At 40.0% G+C, this 23027-nt stretch overlaps 1 protein-coding gene across 1 annotated transcript in view; it reads left to right on the forward strand.

Moving 5' to 3' along the window:
* The first annotated feature begins 4968 nt into the window (after nucleotides 1-4968).
* LOC307117974 (uncharacterized protein) overlaps nucleotides 4969-23027 on the forward strand; it is an 18847-nt gene continuing 788 nt past the window's right edge. The window contains exons 1-8 of the mRNA XM_079803267.1: nucleotides 4969-5083; nucleotides 6222-6551; nucleotides 11736-11756; nucleotides 11878-11957; nucleotides 15121-15223; nucleotides 15324-15437; nucleotides 20804-20980; nucleotides 21187-23027. The exon at nucleotides 21187-23027 is cut by the window's right edge and continues 788 nt beyond it. Coding sequence (XP_079659393.1) covers nucleotides 5050-5083; nucleotides 6222-6551; nucleotides 11736-11756; nucleotides 11878-11957; nucleotides 15121-15223; nucleotides 15324-15437; nucleotides 20804-20980; nucleotides 21187-21251 — 924 coding nt within the window. The 5' untranslated portion in view covers nucleotides 4969-5049 and the 3' untranslated portion in view covers nucleotides 21252-23027. The remainder of the gene's footprint in view (nucleotides 5084-6221; nucleotides 6552-11735; nucleotides 11757-11877; nucleotides 11958-15120; nucleotides 15224-15323; nucleotides 15438-20803; nucleotides 20981-21186) is intronic.

Raw genomic sequence — 23027 nt, forward strand, 5'->3', positions numbered from 1 at the left:
GTCCCAAATATCCTCTTTGTTACATTCTTATGTGACCATAAAATAACCAAAATGGGACGTCCCCCTAAAGTCATATTTGGAACGTTATTATATGACCAACAGAGAACCATGTGGAGAACGTTCTGTTACCTTCCCAAATATCCTCTTTGTTACATTCTTATGTGACCATAAAATAACCAAAATGGGACGTCCCCCTAAAGTCATATTTGGAACGTTATTATATGACCAACAGAGAACAATGAGGGGAACGTTCTGTTACTTTCCCAAATATCCTCTTTGTTACATTCTTATGTGACCATAAAATAACCAAAATGGGACGTCCCCCTAAAGTCATATTTGGAACGTTATTATATGACCAACAGAGAACCATGAGGGGAACGTTCTGCTAATGTCCCAAATGTCCTCTTTGTTACATTCTTATGTGACCATAAAATAACCAAAATGGGACGTCCCCCTAAAGTCATATTTGGAACGTTATTATATGACCAACAGAGAACCATGAGGGGAACGTTCTGCTAATGTCCCAAATGTCCTCTTTGTTACATTCTTATGTGACCATAAAATAACCAAAATGGGACGTCCCCCTAAAGTCATATTTGGAACGTTATTATATGACCAACAGAGAACCATGAGGGGAACGTTCTGTTACCTTCCCAAATATCCTCTTTGTAACATTTTTATGTGACCATAAAATAACCAAAATGGGACGTCCCCCTAAAGTCATATTTGGAACGTTATTATATGACCAACAGAGAACCATGTGGAGAACGTTCTGTTACCGTCTCAAATATCGTATTTGTTACATTCTTATGTGACCATAGAATAACCAAAATGGGACGTCCCCCTAAAGTCATATTGGGAACGTTATTATATGACCAATAGAGAACCATGAGGGGAACGTTCTGTTAATGTCCCAAATGTCCTCTTTGTTACATTCTTATGTGACCATAAAATAACCAAAATGGGACGTCCCCTTAAAGTCATATTGGGAACGTTATTATATGACCAACAGAGAACCATGTGGAGAACGTTCTGTTACCGTCTCAAATATCGTATTTGTTACATTCTTATGTGACCATAGAATAACCAAAATGGGACGTCCCCCTAAAGTCATATTGGGAACGTTATTATATGACCAATAGAGAACCATGAGGGGAACGTTCTGTTACCGTCCCAAATATCCTCTTTGTTACATTCTTATGTGACCATAGAATAACCAAAATGGAACGTCCCCCTAAAGTCATATTGGGAACGTTATTATATGACCAATAGAGAACCATGAGGGGAACGTTCTGTTACCGTCCCAAATATCCTCTTTGTTACATTCTTATGTGACCATAAAATAACCAAAATGGGACGTCCCCCTAAAGTCATATTTGGAACGTTATTATATGACCAACAGAGAACCATGAGGGGAACGTTCTGTTACCGTCCCAAATATCCTCTTTGTAACATTTTTATGTGACCATAAAATAACCAAAATGGAACGTCCCCCTAAAGTCATATTGGGAACGTTATTATATGACCAACAGAGAACCATGTGGGGAACATTCTGTTAATGTCCCAAATATCCTCTTTGTAACATTTTTATGTGACCATAAAATAACCAAAATGGAACGTCCCCCTAAAGTCATATTGGGAACGTTATTATATGACCAACAGAGAACCATGAGGGGAACGTTCTGTTAATGTCCCAAATGTCCTCTTTGTAAAATTTTTATGTGACCATAAAATAACCAAAATGGAACGTCCCCCTAAAGTCATATTGGGAACGTTATTATATGACCAACAGAGAACCATGTGGGTAACGTTCTGTTAATGTCCCAAATATCCTCTTTGTAACATTTTTATGTGACCATAGAATAACCAAAATGGAACGTCCCCCTAAAGTCATATTGGGAACGTTATTATATGACCAACAGAGAACCATGTGGGGAACGTTCTGTTAATGTCCCAAATATCCTCTTTGTAACATTTTTATGTGACCATAAAATAACCAAAATGGAACGTCCCCCTAAAGTCATATTGGGAACGTTATTATATGACCAACAGAGAACCATGTGGGGAACGTTCTGTTAATGTCCCAAATATCCTCTTTGTAACATTTTTATGTGACCATAAAATAACCAAAATGGAACGTCCCCCTAAAGTCATATAAGGAACGTTATTATATGACCAACAGAGAACCATGTGGGGAACGTTCTGTTAATGTCCCAAATATCCTCTTTGTAACATTTTTATGTGACCATAAAATAACCAAAATGGAACGTCCCCCTAAAGTCATATTGGGAACGTTATTATATGACCAACAGAGAACCATGAGGGGAACGTTCTGTTAATGTCCCAAATGTCCTCTTTGTAACATTTTTATGTGACCATAAAATAACCAAAATGGAACGTCCCCCTAAAGTCATATTGGGAACGTTATTATATGACCAACAGAGAACCATGTGGGGAACGTTCTGTTAATGTCCCAAATATCCTCTTTGTAACATTTTTATGTGACCATAAAATAACCAAAATGGAACGTCCCCCTAAAGTCATATTGGGAACGTTATTATATGACCAACAGAGAACCATGAGGGGAACGTTCTGTTAATGTCCCAAATGTCCTCTTTGTAACATTTTTATGTGACCATAAAATAACCAAAATGGAACGTCCCCCTAAAGTCATATTGGGAACGTTATTATATGACCAACAGAGAACCATGTGGGGAACGTTCTGTTAATGTCCCAAATATCCTCTTTGTAACATTCTTATGTGACCATAGAATAACCAAAATGGGACGTCCCCCTAAAGTCATATTGGGAACGTTATTATATGACCAACAGAGAACCATGAGGGGAACGTTCTGTTAATGTCCCAAATATCCTCTTTGTTACATTTTTATGTGACCATAGAATAACCAAAATGGAACATCCCCCTAAAGTCATATAAGGAACGTTATTATATGACCAACAGAGAACCATGAGGGGAACGTTCTGTTAATGTCCCAAATGTCCTCTTTGTAACATTTTTATGTGACCATAGAATAACCAAAATGGAACGTCCCCCTAAAGTCATATTGGAAACGTTATTATATGACCAATAGAGAACCATGAGGGGAACGTTCTGCTAATGTCCCAAATGTCCTCTTTGTTACATTCTTATGTGACCATAAAATAACCAAAATGGGACGTCCCCCTAAAGTCATATTGGGAACGTTATTATATGACCAATAGAGAACCATGTGGAGAACGTTCTGTTACCTTCCCAAATATCCTCTTTGTAACATTTTTATGTGACCATAAAATAACCAAAATGGGACGTCCCCCTAAAGTCATATTTGGAACGTTATTATATGACCAACAGAGGACCATGTGGAGAACGTTCTGCTAATGTCCCAAATGTCCTCTTTGTTACATTCTTATGTGACCATAAAATAACCAAAATGGGACGTCCCCCTAAAGTCATATTTGGAACGTTATTATATGACCAACAGAGGACCATGTGGAGAACGTTCTGCTAATGTCCCAAATGTCCTCTTTGTTACATTCTTATGTGACCATAAAATAACCAAAATGGGACGTCCCCCTAAAGTCATATTTGGAACGTTATTATATGACCAACAGAGAACCATGAGGGGAACGTTCTGTTAATGTCCCAAATGTCCTCTTTGTAACATTTTTATGTGACCATAGAATAACCAAAATGGAACGTCCCCCTAAAGTCATATTGGAAACGTTATTATATGACCAATAGAGAACCATGAGGGGAACGTTCTGCTAATGTCCCAAATGTCCTCTTTGTTACATTCTTATGTGACCATAAAATAACCAAAATGGGACGTCCCCCTAAAGTCATATTGGGAACGTTATTATATGACCAATAGAGAACCATGTGGAGAACGTTCTGTTACCTTCCCAAATATCCTCTTTGTAACATTTTTATGTGACCATAAAATAACCAAAATGGGACGTCCCCCTAAAGTCATATTTGGAACGTTATTATATGACCAACAGAGGACCATGTGGAGAACGTTCTGCTAATGTCCCAAATGTCCTCTTTGTTACATTCTTATGTGACCATAAAATAACCAAAATGGGACGTCCCCCTAAAGTCATATTTGGAACGTTATTATATGACCAACAGAGGACCATGTGGAGAACGTTCTGCTAATGTCCCAAATGTCCTCTTTGTTACATTCTTATGTGACCATAAAATAACCAAAATGGGACGTCCCCCTAAAGTCATATTTGGAACGTTATTATATGACCAACAGAGGACCATGTGGAGAACGTTCTGTTAATGTCCCAAATATCCTCTTTGTAACATTCTTATGTGACTATAAAATAACCAAAATGGAACGTCCCCCTAAAGTCATATTGGGAACCTTGAACTGCAGCACAATCATAACCAAAAGAGGACATTTCAGGAGTGTCCCTAATGTTCTATAAAGGTTCAGGATTTTGGAAACCTTTAGAGGAACTTTTATCTCCTCCTCCGTGTGTATAACTCGGACATAAGGCCTGAGCAGCACACAAGTGTCCACCAGGGGTGGCTATTCAGCAAAAAATAGTAGTGTACACTGAAACTAACCTCTCTAGGGTGTCGGCAAGCATTGATTTCAGCTTTTGCAAATTTCAAAACAATCCATTGAATATTACATGTGTGTTGTTATTTAGTTCTGATCATGTGGTTTACGTCTGATAGTGATATGCAACAATACTGGCACCCAAACATTTAAAATATATATATTAAAAACCTTCAGCCTATTTGCTGCAACCACATATATCTAGAGACAATCCATCAGGTAAGGAATAGAGATCTGTTTTTATTATCATTATTAATGATTTGATGTTGAATCTTGCATTAGTGTCACTTGAACTTCCTCTGAACAGTTATAAAGGTGCACGTTTGCATGTGTGTGTCTGAGCTGCAGGCATCCTGTTCAGGCCCTGTTGTGGTTTGCATGATTCAAAGGCTCTGATGACGAAGTGTCAGAGAGCAGAAACTCACTTTAGCTGGAGCTGGACTGTTACTGTCACAGAAGAAGACCAGACGGAAAGATGAGCACTTACCGGCTGTTTTTACACATTTTTGGTGAGTTATTTCATTCTTTCATCAGATATTGTTTAAGGGAGATCTGGCGTATAGAGTTAAGCCTTGTGAAACTGAGAATCATTTTGGTTTTGTTTTAATCATGGCTTTGAATTTTCAAGAGAATCTGAAAGTGTCTTCCTGTATCCAGTCGACTGTCTTTCCCATAAACGAACGAGATTTCCTAAATATCTCAAATGTTTTCCTCAATAGTGAAGAGACTGAATGAACTTTTGCTTCTCAAGCAGGAAAAACTTCCAGATATATCTCAACAATGTGCTCATATGTGCAGTCTGAAGCCACGAGATCTTAATATGAACTTGATGAAGGATTTTTTTGTAATCTGAGCTGATATTCACATTTATTTTATAGCTTTATAGTTTATATAACATTGTCTCATTTGTGTCTGTTTTTGTTAATCCTACACTCTAAAAAATAACCCAAGTTGGGGTTGAAAATGGACTAACCCAGGAATTGGGTTGTTTTAACCCAGCGGTTGGGTTAAATGTTTGCTTAAAACAACTCAATTGCTGGGTTAAAACAGCCCAATTGCTGGGTTAGTCTATTTTCAACCCAACTTGGGTTATTTTTAACCCAGCATTTTTTAGAGTGTATTATGGTTGTTGCGATGTCATAAACATATTAGATGCTGCATTTGTGTGTGTGTGTGTGTGTGTGTGTGTGTGTGTGTGTGTGTGTGTGTGTGTGTGTGTGTGTGTGTGTGTGTGTGTGTGTGTGTGTGTGTGTGTGTGTGTGTGTGTGTGTGTGTGTGTGTGTGTGTGTGTGTGTGTGTGTGTGTGTGTGTGGAACCATCAATGCCAATGAAGAACTTAATTTTAAAAGAGTGCACTTTAAAAAATGCGGGGTTAAAAATACCCCAAGTTGGGTTGAAAATGGACTAACCCAGTAATTGGGTTGTTTTAAGCAAACATTTAACCTAACTGCTGGGTTAAACAACCCAATTGCTGGGTTAAAACAACCCATTTGTTGGGTTAGTCCATTTTCAACCCAACTTTGGTCATTTTTTAACCCCACATTTTTTAGAGTGTATGTCTATATAGAATATCTGCTCTTATTTGCTATCAAATTAAGGTTTCCTTTTTTATTTATTATGTTTTGTCCTCTCTTATTATATTTTCAGCTGTTCTTCTCGTGTGTGATTATGGGATGTTCTCCACACCATCACCATCTTCTACAGAGAAGACCACTATTCAAATATCAAGCACATCCGACTCGAACATTACTGTGACAACGGCAGAATCAGCAACAGTTGGAGATGTCACATATGATCTTTCATATGATTATGATGAAACTGATCTTTCTACAAATACGAGCAATGAAAACATTTCGGATCCAGACATTCCAGTCCCTGAATCTGTCTCAGAGTCCACCAAAGTGACCCCTTCGACCGCCCGTCCCGCGATCACCACGCACAACATCGAGACGAATCCTCCTCCTGAGATGAAAAACGGTGGGAGGAAGCATCATGATACTAAAAGTTTGAAGGTTTTTAAATCCAGCCATTGTTAGGTGGTCATTATGGGCAATGAGGCTGATTACTGTAGTATTTATTACACTGAATGCCTCTTATTTTTACATATGACGTTCTGTTGTGCATTTGTGCTTCAGAGTCTGAGCGCCAAACCAGCTCAAGATTGTGGTTTAAAGTGAGACTTTTTTCACTGACCTTTTGTTCACATGCAAAACATTCAATAACTTTCAGAAATATTCACCCATTGTAAAAGAAAAAGAAAGAAGCTCCTTGTATTAGAGCTTCAAGCACACATTCGTCCACATTTACAGTCAAGCGATTGGAATAAATTATTTTTTAAAATTATTTTAAAATGTCCCTTCTGCTCACCGAAGCTGCATTTATTTAATTATAAATACTGTAAAATTATGGGTTGTGTTAACCCAGCGAATGGGTTGTTTTAACCCAGCGATTGGGTTGTGTTAACCCAGTGAATGGGTTGTTTTAACCCAGCGATTGGGTTGTGTTAACCCAGCGATTGGGTTGTGTTAACCCAGTGAATGGGTTGTTTTAACCCAGCGATTGGGTTGTGTTAACCCAGCGATTGGGTTGTGTTAACCCAGTGAATGGGTTGTTTTAACCCAGCGATTGGGTTGTGTTAACCCAGTGAATGGGTTGTTTTAACCCAGGGAATGGGTTGTGTTGACCCAGCGATTGGGTTGTGTTAACCCAGCGAATGGGTTGTTTAAACCCAGCGATTGGGTTGTGTTAACCCAGTGAATGGGTTGTTTTAACCCAGCAATTGGGTTGTGTTAACCCAGCGATTGGGTTGAGTTAACCCAGTGAATGGGTTGTTTAAACCCAGCGATTGGGTTGTGTTAACCCAGCGATTGGGTTGTCTTAACCCAGTGAATGGGTTGTTTTAACCCAGCGATTGGGTTGTGTTAACCCAGCGATTGGGTTGTTTTAACCCAGCGATTGGGTTGTGTTAACCCAGTGAATGGGTTGTTTAAACCCAGCGATTGGGTTGTGTTAACCCAGTGAATGGGTTTTTTTAACCCAGCAATTGGGTTGTGTTAACCCAGCGATTGGGTTGTGTTAACCCAGTGAATGGGTTGTTTAAACCCAGCGATTGGGTTGTGTTAACCCAGCGATTGGGTTGTCTTAACCCAGTGAATGGGTTGTTTTAACCCAGCGATTGGGTTGTGTTAACCCAGCGATTGGGTTGTTTTAACCCAGCGATTGGGTTGTGTTAACCCAGTGAATGGGTTTTTTTAACCCAGCAATTGGGTTGTGTTAACCCAGCGAATGGGTTTTTTTAACCCAGCAATTGGGTTGTGTTAACCCAGCGATTGGGTTGTGTTAACCCAGTGAATGGGTTGTTTAAACCCAGCGATTGGGTTGTGTTAACCCAGTGAATGGGTTTTTTTAACCCAGCAATTGGGTTGTGTTAACCCAGCGAATGGGTTTTTTTAACCCAGCAATTGGGTTGTGTTAACCCAGCGATTGGGTTGTGTTAACCCAGTGAATGGGTTGTTTTAACCCAGCGATTGGGTTGTGTTAACCCAGTGAATGGGTTGTTTTAACCCAGTAATTGGGTTGTGTTAACCCAGCGATTGGGTTGTGTTAACCCAGCGATTGGGTTGTGTTAACCCAGTGAATGGGTTGTTTAAACCCAGCGATTGGGTTGTGTTAACCCAGTGAATGTTTTTTTTTAACCCAGCAATTGGGTTGTGTTAACCCAGCGATTGGGTTGTGTTAACCCAGTGAATGGGTTGTTTTAACCCAGCGATTGGGTTGTGTTAACCCAGTGAATGGGTTGTTTTAACCCAGTAATTGGGTTGTGTTAACCCAGCGATTGGGTTGTGTTAACCCAGTGAATGTGTTGTTTTAACCCAGCGATTGGGTTGTGTTAACCCAGTAAATGGGTTGTTTTAACCCAGGGAATGGGTTGTGTTGACCCAGCGATTGGGTTGTGTTGACCCAGCGAATGGGTTGTTTAAACCCAGCGATTGGGTTGTGTTAACCCAGTGAATGGGTTGTTTTAACCCAGCAATTGGGTTGTGTTAACCCAGCGATTGGGTTGAGTTAACCCAGTGAATGGGTTGTTTAAACCCAGCGATTGGGTTGTGTTAACCCAGCGATTGGGTTGTCTTAACCCAGTGAATGGGTTGTTTTAACCCAGCGATTGGGTTGTGTTAACCCAGCGATTGGGTTGTGTTAACCCAGTGAATGGGTTGTGTTAACCCAGTGAATGGGTTGTTTTAACCCAGCGATTGGGTTGTGTTAACCCAGTGAATGGGTTGTTTTAACCCAGCGAATGGGTTGTTTTAACCCAGCGAATGGGTTGTGTTAACCCAGCGAATGGGTTGTTTTAACCCAGTGAATGGGTTGTTTAAACCCAGCGATTGGGTTGTTTTAACCCAGTGAATGGGTTGTGTTGACCCAGCGATTGGGTTGTTTTAACCCAGTGAATGGGTTGTTTAAACCCAGCGATTGGGATAAATGTTTGCTTAAAAAACCCAATCGCTGGGTTAAAACAACCCAATCGCATTTATATAATGTCATGTGTGTTACCATGATGGTGTTCAGTGTTTGTGTGAATGACACTGAGCACCTTCTATATATGACTACTGTCCTCCTTAAAACTTTGATTGATCATGTGACGCTCATCTCAGCTGTGATTGGTGGTTGCAGTATCAAAGTTACATCACAGATATTAGTAGTTCAATAGGTTGGTGATTTAACATTATTTCAGTTAATGAAATGTGTTTTTTTACTGTAAATTTTTATATTGTACACGTATTTATTACAATTATATGATTTTAAACTGTAGAATTTTAAATTAAACTAAACCTTTAAATTATATGGTGCTGTCCCGTAAAACCTAAAACGTTACTGCCGTATTTTTTACGGTAAAGTTCTGGCAACCACAGCTGCCGTTTTTTTACCGTAAATTTTACAGGGATTTTTTTTAACAAATAAATCCAACACGCCTTTTTTTTCTTTTGATCAATAATTTTTTTTTTTTATCTTACTGACCCCAAACTTTTGATTTCCACCTAAATCTGAATCAGCACAACTGTTTTCAACACGTATAATAATCATAAGTGTATATTGATCATCGAATCATCATATTAGAAGGATTTGTGAAGGATCATGTGACACTTCAGACTGGAGTAATGATGATAAATTCAGCTGTGATCACAGGAATAAATTACACTTTACTATATATTCACATTATTATCAGTTATTTTAAATAATAATAATATTTCAAAAATGTTACTGTATTTTTTTAATTAAAAAAATGCAGTCTTGGTGAGCAGACGAGACTATCAGTATCAATGAGTCATATTCTGTGTTTCAAAATTTGTCTTTAAAATCCCCTTTTGTAAACATTACACCTTAAAGGGTTAGTTCAGCCAAAGATGTAAATTGTGTCATTAATGACTGAGCCTCATGTGGTTGGACACCCGTCAGACCTCCGTTCATCTTCAGACACAAATGAAGATATTTTAGTGTAAATCTGATGCTCTGAAAGGCCTCCATTGGCTCAACTTTACACTCTCAAGACCCTTAAAAGACACTAAAGACTAAAGTTACAAAGTCCATCTCACTACAGCGGCTCTACAATAACTTTATGAAGACGAGAATAGTTTCTGTGCGCAAAAAAACCCTAAATAACGACTTATATAGTGATGACGATTTCAAAACACGGCATCATGAAGCTTCGAAGCGTTATGAATCAGTGAGTCGAATCATGACTCGGATCGCATGTCAAACCGCCAAACTGCTGAAATTTGGCGATACAAACCGCTGAATCGACTCACTGATTCATAACGTTTCAAACCGCTGAATCGACTCACTGATTCATAATGCTCCAAACTGCTGAATCGACTCACTGATTCATAACGCTTCAAACCGCTGAATCGACTCACTGATTCATAACGCTCCAAACCGCTGAATCGACTCACTGATTCATAATGCTCCAAACTGCTGAATCGACTCACTGATTCATAACGCTCCGAACCACTGAATCGACTCACTGATTCATAATGCTTCAAAACGCTGAATCGACTCACTGATTCATAATGCTCCAAACCGCTGAATCGACTCACTGATTCATAACGCTCCAAACTGCTGAATCGACTCACTGATTCATAACGCTCCAAACCGCTGAATCGACTCACTGATTCATAACGCTCTGAACTGCTGAATCGGCTCACTGATTCATAACGCTCTGAACCGCTGAATCGACTCACTGATTCATAACGCTCTGAACCGCTGAATCGACTCACTGATTCATAACGCTCTGAACCGCTGAATCGACTCGCTGATTCATAACGCTCTGAACCGCTGAATCGACTCGCTGATTCATAACGCTCTGAACCGCTGAATCGACTCGCTGATTCATAACGCTCTGAACCGCTGAATCGACTCACTGATTCATAACGCTTCAAACTGCTGATTCGACTCACTGATTCATAACGCTCTGAACCGCTGAATCGACTCACTGATTCATAACGCTTCGAAGCTTCATGAGGCCGTGTTTTGAAATCGTCATCACTATGTAAGTCATTATTTAGGGTTTTTTTTTGCGCACAAAAACTATTATCGCCGATTCATAAAGTTATTGTAGAGCCGCTGTAGTGAGATGGACTTTGTAACTTTAGTCTTTAGTGTCTTTTAAGGGTCTTGAGAGTGTAAAGTTGAGCCAATGGAGGCCTTTCAGAGCATCAGATTTACACTAAAATATCTTCATTTGTGTCTGAAGATGAACGGAGGTCTGACGGGTGTCCAACCACATGAGGCTCAGTCATTAATCACACAATTTACATTTTTGGGTGAATTAACCCTTTAAGAACAAATGTGTAATTGTGAGTGTACAGTTCAGGGCGTCTATCAGTGAGAAAAGGGCAGTGAAGTTTCAGATCTGAGCGGTTGAAGTGTGAGTGGGCGTGAACTTCTGCATGTTTGCTTTCTGAACACACACTTACCACAACAGCAAAATCTCTCTCTCTCTCTCTCTCTCTCTCTCTCTCTCTCTCTCTCTCTCTCTCTCTCTCTCTCTCTCTCTGTTTGTTTTATTTAAACACATGTGCATGCATAGCCTCACACCAGATTTGATCATAACTATAAGGTGTGTTGTTGGTTTGCTGTAACGCGAGCGCTCTTCTGTTTCAGATTCAGGATCGTACACCGGAGGTGAGCTCTGCAGAAGATACGAACACATCCTCTCTTCCTGTCTGAATCTTTACTGTGACACCTTTAATCTGCTTCCACAATAATGTCCCATTATAAAGTTTATAAACCATGTTTTTGACAGCCATCATCATATTGATCATCATCATCATCCTGATTGTTCTTCTGGTTTGCATTTTGTATTTTCTGAGAAAGAAAGGAAGGGTAAGATTTCTGTCATTTTTATATTTTGGATATTTTGGATGTGTTACAAACCCTAGTGAGCTTCTAGTGTATATTAAAGTTCAAAATAACCTTTTTGCCATTAATAGGGGAATTACGTTTAATTATTATTATTGTTATTATTTTAATCACTAACATCAAAGAGTGTCACACTGCCATTTCTTGCAGTTTTGAATTTTTACTTTATTTTTTCTTGAATCTATATTGTATTTGTTAAGTGTTAATTTTGGACCTTTTGGGCTTTTTAGTACTAAATAACATGTTCTGACGGTCAAATGTTTTGAATAACTCAGATGTTTAATGTGTTTGAAAGAGTCTCTTCTGCTCACCAAAGCGGCATTTATTTGACTAAAAATACAGTAAAATCATTAAAAATAGTGAAATATTATTATAATTCAAAATAGCTGTTTTCTATACGAATTTATAGTAAAGTGTAATTTATTCCTGTGATCAAAGCTAAATTTATCATCATCATTACTCCAGTCTTCAGTGTCACATGATCCTTCACAAATCCTTCTCATATGAGGATTTAGAAACATTTATGATGATTATTATTATTATTATTAATATTATCAATGTTGGAACAGTTGTGCTGTTTGTGGAAATTTCTTAATATATATATATATATATATATATATATATATATATATATATGTGTGTGTGTGTGTGTATATGAATAATTTTATTCAGTAAGGATGCATTAAATTGATCAAAAGTGACAGTAAAGGGTAAAGGCATTTATAATTTCAAATGTATTTATAATTTCAAACTTTCCAATAAAAATCTGATCTTTTGAACTGTCTATTAATCAAAGAATCCTGAAAAAGAAATATCACAGTTTGAACATTAATTTAACAACATTAGATGTAACATTAAAACCCTGATGTATAACTGATTAAAAAAAAACTAAGAAACAGTTATTTCAATGAAAATACATCCAATGTGTCATGCAGGGAATTCTGGGAATGTCAATTTACGGTTTTCACTGTAAATTATACAATGACTTGTTTTTTTCACTTCCAAAAACTTTAAATTAAACGGTATTTTACTGTAAAATTAAATTAAATTAAAGGTTAGATCTATTACAGTTATTTATAGTATGGAATCTTTCTGTTAACCAATTAACTGTTTTTCACAGTAGCATTTTTACTGTATTTAACCGTTAAAATCACGATCATTTTTACAGTGATGATTTGATGCGCAATATACACTTATGATTATCATACGTGTTGAAACAGTTGTGCTGCTTCATATTTAGGTGGAAAACAAAAGTTTGGGGGTCAGTAAGATAAAAAAAAATGTAATTGATCAAAAGCAAAAACATTGTACACTGTTGGATTTACATCACGTAAATCCCTGTAAAATTTACGGTAAAAAAACGGCAGCAGTGGTTGCCAGAACTTTACTGTAAAAAATACGGTAGTAACGTTTTAGGTTTTACAGGAAAGCACCATATAATTTAAAGGTTTATAATGTAATAATTACGTTATTTTACAGTTCATAACCGTATAATTGTAATAATTACGTGTACACTATAAAAAATGTACGGTAAAAAAAAATGAAATAATGTTAAATCACTGATCTATTGAAATACTAATATCTGATTTACCTTTGATATATACTGACAACCACCAATCACTGGAGTAATGATGATAAATTCAGCTGTGATCACAGGAATAAATTACATTTGACTATATATTCACATTATTATCAGTTATTTTAAATAATAATAATATTTCACAATTTTTACTGTATTTTTTATGAAAAAAATGCAGTCTTGGTGAGCAGACGAGTATCAATGAGTCATATTCTGTGTTTCAAAATTTGTGTTAAAGTCAATTGTGTTAATCAAAGAATCCTGAAAAAGAAATATCAGTTTCCACAAATTAAGCAGCAAAAATATATATATTTTTTTTTATAATTTTATAAAATAATGAAAAATTCAATAAATTAAAAATTTAAAATATATATAAAAATAGATCAAATATAACACTTTTTTTAGGCAGCTCACTGGGTTTAGAGCAGAGTCAGTGTACATTTTTCATATATTTATACACACACACACACACTAAAGGCCCTTTCACACCGGACGCGTAACGAAAAAGCGAAGCGGAAAAAGGCGAATATTTCGTGTGCGAATAGTTCGCGTTAAAACCATTCACACCAGCCGCGACGCGAGTTTGCGACGTTTCAGAGCTCCAACATTCCCAAACATTCGCGGCGACAGCTGAGAAACACGGACACGTAATCATTCAGTGGAGACGAGCTTTTAATTTTCTTTAAAAGACAGAGAAGAAGGTTTTGTGTGCAGCCAGTCTTAAAGAACAGAGAGTCTGAAGGGGAGGATGCGAATCTACAGGAGCTAAAACTTTATCATGGCCGATTCCGAACTTACTTTCAAATGTCCGTGGGACAATTTGAGGAGCTCCTCCAGACAGAGACGGTAGCAGCGCATCTGACGAGACACACACACACACACACACACACACACACACACACACACACACACACACACACACACACACACACACACACACACACACACACACACACACACACACACACACACACACTCTAAAGGAACGGCTCGATCCGGAGCTGCTGTGTTTCCAGTTGAGTCACAATATAAACATTTAAGTGCCACAGACACAGTCGTACTGACGGAAACACATTCACTTTCTATAGTCGCGGACACAATTAGATAAAAAAAAAATAATTCAATGTATTGATTATAATATCGAAGCCTATAGTGGGCAAACACATCTGCATCTGCACAGCTGTAAACACAACTACAGCTGTAATCTCGTGAGAAATGCGACTCCTGGCAAAGGTTAATGTTGATTGAATGGCGAGTGACATCAACTGGACATTTCGTCACCTTTGTTTCCTTGTATGTGATTGGTTTAAGCCTTTTCTGTCGTTGCGAGTGTTAAAAAAAATCGACATCGAAACGAAAAAAATAAACGTTGTTTTTTCGCCACAGCACATTCGCGTTCGGTGTGAAAGCACTCATTACACAAACAGCTGATCAAAAAATAAAACAATCGCGCGAATTATTCGCGCGTCAAAATCGTGTCCAGTGTGAAAGGAGCTTCAGGCTGATCTACTGGATTCTTTGTCAGTAATTCCCCCATTCTCGTCGTAGAGTTACTCATTTGATCTGACTCGTGTGGACGTAGCCGCTAATGATTGTGACACTCCGCTCAGGAGCGACCAACAAGGCATAAGCTACGAACTAACCAACAAAGGCAAGTGTGGATTCACAACTACTACACCTACACATGTGTATTTAAATGTGTGTGCGTTCCGTCTGTTTGTGCTAATGTCTCTGTATGTGTCTCTGCTCAGATCTGCCTGTGTGTCTGGACTTCGTAGAGGAAGACAAGTCTGGGGGAAAGACCAGCCCGATAGCCAATGGGTGTGCAGGAGAGAAAACTGAACAAGCACCTGACAATGAAAATGGTAACGACTAAATCCAGTCATGGTCACTGTTATTGGCGGAGAGGATTGGACAAACAGCAGCATTTTACATTGTTTTAACAGCATTGTGCACCTTTTCAGACCAATCATGACAGACTGGGCCGTTTGACCAATCAGAGCAGAGTTGACCAATCATGACAGACTGGGCCGTTTGGCCAATCAGAGCAGAGTTGACCAATCATGAAAGACTGGGCCATCTGACCAATCTGATCAGAGTTGACCAATCACAACAGACTGGGCCATCTGACCAATCTGATCAGAGTTGACCAATCACAACAGACTGGGCCATCTGACCAATCTGATCAGAGTTGACCAATCACAACAGACTGGGCCATCTGACCAATCAGAGCAGGGTAGACCAATCACAACAGACTGGGCCATCTGACCAATCAGAGCAGAGTAGACCAATCATGACAGACTGGGCCATCTGACCAATCAGAGCAGAGTTGACCAATCACAACAGACTGGGCCGTTTGACCAATCAGAGCAGAGTTGACCAATCACAACAGACTGGGCCATCTGACCAATCTGAGTAGAGTTGACCAATCATGACAGACTGGGCCGTTTGGCCAATCAGAGCAGAGTTGACCAATCACAACAGACTGGGCCATCTGACCAATCAGAGCAGAGTTGACCAATCACAACAGACAGGGCCGTTTGGCCAATCAGAGCAGAGTTGACCAATCATGACTGACTGGGCCATCTGACCAATCAGAGCAGAGTTGACCAATCACAACAGACTGGGCCGTTTGACCAATCAGAGCAGAGTTGACCAATCATGACTGACTGGGCCATCTGACCAATCAGAGCAGAGTAGACCAATCATGAAAGACTGGGCCATCTGACCAATCAGAGCAGAGTTGACCAATCATGACAGACTGGGCCATCTGACCAATCTGAGCAGAGTTGACCAATCATGACAGACTGGGCCATCTGACCAATCTGAGCAGAGTTGACCTATCATGACAGACTGGGCCATCTGACCAATCAGAGCAGAGTTGACCAATCATGACAGACTGGGCCGTTTGACCAATCAGAGCAGAGTTGACCAATCATGACAGACTGGGCCGTTTGGCCAATCAGAGCAGAGTTGACCAATCACAACAGACTGGGCCGTTTGACCAATCAGAGCAGAGTTGACCAATCATGACAGACTGGGCCATCTGACCAATCAGAGCAGAGTAGACCAATCACAACAGACTGGGCCATCTGACCAATCTGAGCAGAGTTGACCAATCACAACAGACTGGGCCATCTGACCAATCAGAGCAGAGTAGACCAATCATGAAAGACTGGGCCATCTGACCAATCAGAGCAGAGTTGACCAATAACAACAGACTGGGCCATCTGACCAATCTGATCAGAGTTGACCAATCACAACAGACTGGGCCATCTGACCAATCAGAGCAGAGGAGGCTCTCAGAAAGGCAGGGTTTTGAGAGACCAAATCCTTTATTGAAGTTTTTAGACTCTGAGAAATGACAAGATGTGCTGTGTATATTATGAGAAAGTGTTTTTGACCTTTGATGTATGTTATCCTATTGTAGGAGACAAATAAAAAAGCATAATAGGGGCACTTTAAGACATAATCGAGGGAAATATCAATTCAAAATCATCAGCATTGTCTTCAGAGGAGTTAGTGAGTTGTTTGAGTTAATTGTCAGGATGTGAGAGAGAGGACCCAAAAGGCGAAGGCAAGTTAAACAGTCCTTTAATTGAGAATAAGCAATACGGCCGCTGAGCCGTCTAACATAAAGTCTTTCTCAAACAATGCAATGAGGCAGTAGACCCGGGTAGATGACCGGTCCCTAGAGTAGAACAACGGAGACTGGCTGATGACCATCGACAGTGGGGACAAGACAGGATACGAGAGGTCATAGCAGGACGACACATCTGCAAACATAATTCATAATCTGGCAGAGAACAAAGGATAGACAAGAACTAGAAATAGAGACGCTAATCAGAGGGGAAAAGGAGGGACAGGTGTGGAATGAATGAGCCTAGCAGTAGTAACGAGAAACTGCTGAGACGAAGGCCCAATCCCATTTCTACCCCTTAAAGTGCGTTCACACCGGACGCGATTCGCGCGAGTGATTTACATGTTAAGTCAATGCAGAGACGCGAAATGGCATTCTGCGGCACGATTCACGCGAATGAGGCGGCGAGATTCGCGCGATTGAGGCGGCGCGAAGGACGCGAATTGTGCGTTTTGAACGCGCGATTCGCGCGAAACGCTCAAGTTGAAAAATCTGAACTTTGGCGGATATTTCGCGCCACGTTAACCAATCTGGAGCTTGCTCTAGTAGTGACAACAATGAGGAGAAAATCTGTATATTAATATCTGGTTCAGACAATATGATTATCACTGTGATAACATTAAATGACATGAAACACAACCCAGTCTCTTTTTGTTAAATGCAAGTTTATGTATGATCAATAATACAAAAGTATAAGTAATGTATAACAAGCTATACATGAAATAAAGCAAACAATGCAGTCAAACATTCAAAGTCAGTGCTAGTAGGCTAACGTTACAACTGCAACGTACAGTTATAGCCTAAAAATATAAGGTAATGAAACTTATCTTTGCCCTCAGCCTAAACGATTTGCCAGGGAACAAATTATAGATCCATGAGAGCAAAGATCGGCCGTTACAAGACGAATTATAGCTCGAGACACACCACAGAGACATCAGAGCCAGCGGGAGACGGCAGAAGGACTGGCCGAGGAAAGGTTGCCCTCGCCGGCTTTCACGTGTGCTGAGCGCGCTGTCCGCTGGAGCTAACAGCTCCGACAACGGCAGATAAAATTTTCAAATAGGCACTGTTTATGTAAATAAACCACAGATTTGAGCTTTAAACAACTACATTATCGACTGAAAAAGTCTTAAAACTACGTTTTGTCACACATTAACAGTAGATATGAACAAAAAAAAAGACATGTAAACACAGCCCATGTCAGCCATTTCTCAACGAGACGAGCTGCTGGCGGAAGCCCCGCCCATGACGCGAATTCGCATCTGTTGTGCAGTGAATGTCACGCGCGATTCGCGCGAATTTCACGCGCGATCCGCGCGAGTAAACTCGAAATGTACACGCGTCCACCTTCGCGCGAATCGCGTCCGGTGTGAACCACATAAGCCCTTCTCTTTCCCCTACCCCTTCGTTTTGCGCGTTCACGTGAAGGGGTACACTCTAAAAAAAAAAAAGGTTCTATATTGCACCAAAAATGGTTCTTGGCTCGTAATCATAGGGGAACCTTTTTTAGTGCTATATAGCACCAATTTTGGTGCTTCAGTGGTTCTTCAGCGGTTCTTCAGAGGTTCTTCAGCGGTTCTTTGACTAAGGTGCTATATAGCACCTCTGAAGAACCGCTGAAGAACCACTGAAGCACCAAAATTGGTGCTATATAGCACTAAAAAAGGTTCCCCTATGATTACGAGCCTTTTTTTTAGAGTGTAGGGGTGTCTCGATTCTTTTTAGGCTGGAGTGGTAGGGGTAAGAAGGGCCAGATAGCCCTTCAAACGAAGATTTTTCAGGACCACACTTCGAACGAAGGGGTATGAGGAGTTTCCCTCCACCGGCTACCGTGCTGCTAGAATGTGTGTGTGTTGCCACTCGGGATCGATCACTTGCGTGTCGCCTGGCTGCCGTTTCTCCGTAGCTTGCTAAACGCACTATTTGGGTGATTTGAACACATATTAATAATAGTTTAAAAATATATATCTGGTCATCCTTCATAACACAGACGATATTTACATCACATATCGTCTGTAAACTCTCGCGTTACCAAGACAACGACTGACTTGACGTATAACGTATGAACATTATCGCAGCACCAAAGTAGAAAACGAAACCATATCCATACCGGCCGGCTCGGATCAGCACGGAATGGAATGGGTTAATAAACAAAGAGAACAGTTTGGTCCAATGGAAAAGCGGCTTCACTAGTCTTGTATGTTCTGTATCATTCTGTATCATCTTAGGAAACTCTGGCTCATATGTTTTTGAACTGAAAACGAGCGGCATTTTATTAAGTCCAAATACGGCGCAAAACTCTGTTGGGAGTGAGTAATTTGTTAAACGTGCTCGCGCCTGATTTCTGTGAGATAGAGCCTACGCACTTCATTGCTGTTCATACTGGTTAAATATCACAGGACATTATAATAAATTAAACGGGGTATGACGTGTAATGGTGTAGTAGTGGTGTCCCATTTCTTAGGGGAATATTTTCACCCCTACACCTTGGCACTCTGTTTCAAGGGGCAAGGGGAACAGGTAGGTGTAGGGGTAGGGGAAGGTGAAGGGGTATAAAATAGAATTGGGATTGGGCCTAAGTGTATGCGTGCAAGTGCCCGGAGGGAAGCGCGAGTGTGAGAATGACCAGCAGGGGGGGAAAGAGAGGCAGAGACAGGATCATGACATTAAAGGGTTAGTTCACCCAAAAATGAAAATTCTGTCATTAATTACTTCCCCTCATGTCGTTCGACACCCGTAAGACCTCCGTTCATCTTCGGAACAGAAATGAAGATATTTTAGTGTAAATCTGATGCTCTGAAAGGCCTCCATTGGCTCAACTTTACACTCTCAAGACCCTTAAAAGACACTAAAGACTAAAGTTACAAAGTCCATCTCACTACAGCGGCTCTACAATAACTTTATAAATCGGCGAGAATAGTTTTTGTGCGCAAAAAAACCCTAAATAACGACTTACATAGTGATGACGATTTCAAAACAAGGCATCATGAAGCTTCGTAGCGTTATGAATCAGCGAGTCGATTCAGCGGTTCAGAGCGTTATGAATCAGTGAGTCGATTCAGCAGTTTGAAGCGTTATGAATCAGCGAGTCGATTCAGCGGTTCAGAGCGTTATGAATCAGTGAGTCGATTCAGCGGTTTGAATCGCCAAATTTCAGCAGTTTGGCGGTTTGACACGCGATCCGAATCATGAATCGACTCACTGATTCATAACGCTTCGAAGCTTCATGATGCCGTGTTTTGAAATCGTCATCACTATGTAAGTCGTTATTTAGGGTTTTTTTGCGCACAAAAACTATTCTCGCCGATTTATAAAGTTATTGTAGAACCACTGTAGTGAGATGGACTTTGTATCGACGTCTTTAGTGTCTTTTAAGGGTCTTGAGAGTGTAAAGTTGTGCCAATGGAGGCCTTTCAGAGCATCAGATTTACACTAAAATATCTTCATTTGTGTCTGAAGATGAACGGAGGTCTGACGGGTGTCGAACGACATGAGGGGAAGTAATTAATGACAGAATTTTCATTTTTGGGTGAACTAACCCTTTAATGTTATGTAATGGTGATGATATTCTTCCTGTCTGTAATCTTAAAGACGATCAGAACCTTCCAGAGGAGAACAGTTTCTCCTCAACCTCCTGCTCCACTCCACCGCTGAAGAAAGTGGAGTTTAACCTGGACCTGGATCTGATTGGAGGAGACTCTGACTTGAATGATTTGACCACAGATGATGCGTCGCAAAATGAAAACAACAATAACGTCTCTAATGCTGGTCAGTCCAACCAAAAGAATGTCCATTCTTATGCGTACAGCGGTGGCCAAAAGTGCCATGGACAAGTGCTTTAATCGATCGCACATCGCTTTTGGCCACCGCTGTATTATATTTAGTGCTTTTGTGTCTCTTTCAAGTTGAAAAAAGTGTGATGTGTATGCATGTGTGATAACGTAAGTGTGTGTTAATAATGTTGTACCCAACAGGGCGAGGATCAGCAGAAGAGATCTTCACTGAAGTCAGTCTAGATGAGCCAAAGCGACACGCATAGTGTGAAGATATTGGTCAAGATGGTCAAGATTTTGGCTCCCCGGATTCAAACTATACCTGCTCAAAATGCCTCCATCGGGACGTGACACAGCGTCCGTTTGCCGCTCTGGCCTTCATCCGCTGTTAAAGAAGATTGTATACTGTACATAAGAAGATTATGCAATCATTGGTTGAAATGTATGTAAAAACAATGTTAGTATACGAAACAATTAGTGGCTACACTCTCAGGAAAAAAAGATACAGGAGGTACAATTTAGTTCCTTTGCGTATAACTGTACCTTTAAAGGCACACAACTGGCCCTTAGGGTACAATTATACCATTGTTTTCCTCTACTTAGAGCAGAAGTTCGGTCCTAGTGAGCCGCTGTCCTGCAGAGTTTGGATAAGACATCTATAGAAGCTCTAATTGAGAATTAACAGAGGTTTAGATGTTGAGGTTTTATTGGAAATGTCACCGGCCATTTTGGCTGTCGGCCATTTTAGTTGTCGGCCATTTTGAATGATGTGCTAAAATGCTGTATTTTATGAACACATTAATAGATTGTTATGAAACTCTGTATGGGTCATCAGCACGATGCCCTGAAAGAGCCTGAGAAGTTTCGAAACAGCGCCACCTAGTGGATATGTTTTTTTCTTCAAATGCTTATAACTTTGGGTGTGCTTGACTTATTTTCACGAGAGTCATCTCCTTATGGTGCGTTCACACCAGACATGAATGAAGCGAATAAATCGCGCTATTCGCGTGTAGTTGGACGCTTGAACATTTTGAGTTTACTCTCTTCATTCGTGCGTGACATTCATTTCACAACACAACTCGAATTTGCGTCATGGAAGGGGCTTCTGCCAGACGGCTCGTCTCGTTGTAAAATGGCTGACATGGATTGTTTTAAAATATGGAGAATCAGCTCAATTTTCCGGCTTTAGCTAGCTTGTAGTTTCAATAGGGTGAATTCAGAGTGATTGGGACACTTTTTCCAAGTCATCTCAATGACAAAAAGTGTCCAAATCACCCTGAAATCCCCCCTATGTAGAGCTCAAATTGAGTAAAGAGCGTTTTTACAACTCACCAGACTGTCCGACCTCCTCACTCACGTTCTTCCAAGCAAGATCCTTTTTATTCCTGTTTCTATAAAGTATGAAGATGTATCGTACAGCCTTGGGTATCCACATATGATTTTGTCCTCATTGTTGCCACTACTAGAGCAAACTCCTGATTGGTTAACGCAGCGTGAATATCCACCAAAGTTCAGATTTTTCAACTCGCGCCATTCGCGCCGCCTCATTTGTGCGAATCGCGCCGCAGAATGTCTATTCGCATCTTTGCATTGACTTAAGATGTAAATCACTCATGCGAAACGCTTCATTCGCCTCTGGTGTGAACGTACCTTTAGACTCCTGAATCCTTGCCAAGTCCAACGATACCAGACTTGCCAGGTTTCGGTGTTTGGTTTGTGCAGCGTTGTAATTTAGTGTATTCAAAACGTTAGCTGATATCTTTGAAACCGCTAGTCCGATCGAGACGAAACCAGCATCAGAAGTTTGTAAACATATGTCGATATCTAAATGCTAATGCCCAAATGTCAAAATATTGATAGTAGGGGGTAGTAAAATCCAATCAAAGTCAGGTGTCAGTCATTTTTAACGTGTTTTTTCATATAAATGTCTATAACTCCAAAACGAAACGAGATATTTTCTTGCTTGCAGCTATATTTATTATTATTATTTTTCCACCATTGGAGTCTATGGCAGCCCATAGAACCGCTTGCGGGAAAGTTAG

The sequence above is a fragment of the Gobio gobio genome, assembly GCF_949357685.1.
Source record: "Gobio gobio genome assembly, chromosome: 21".
NCBI classification, from domain to species: Eukaryota; Metazoa; Chordata; class Actinopteri; order Cypriniformes; family Gobionidae; genus Gobio; species Gobio gobio.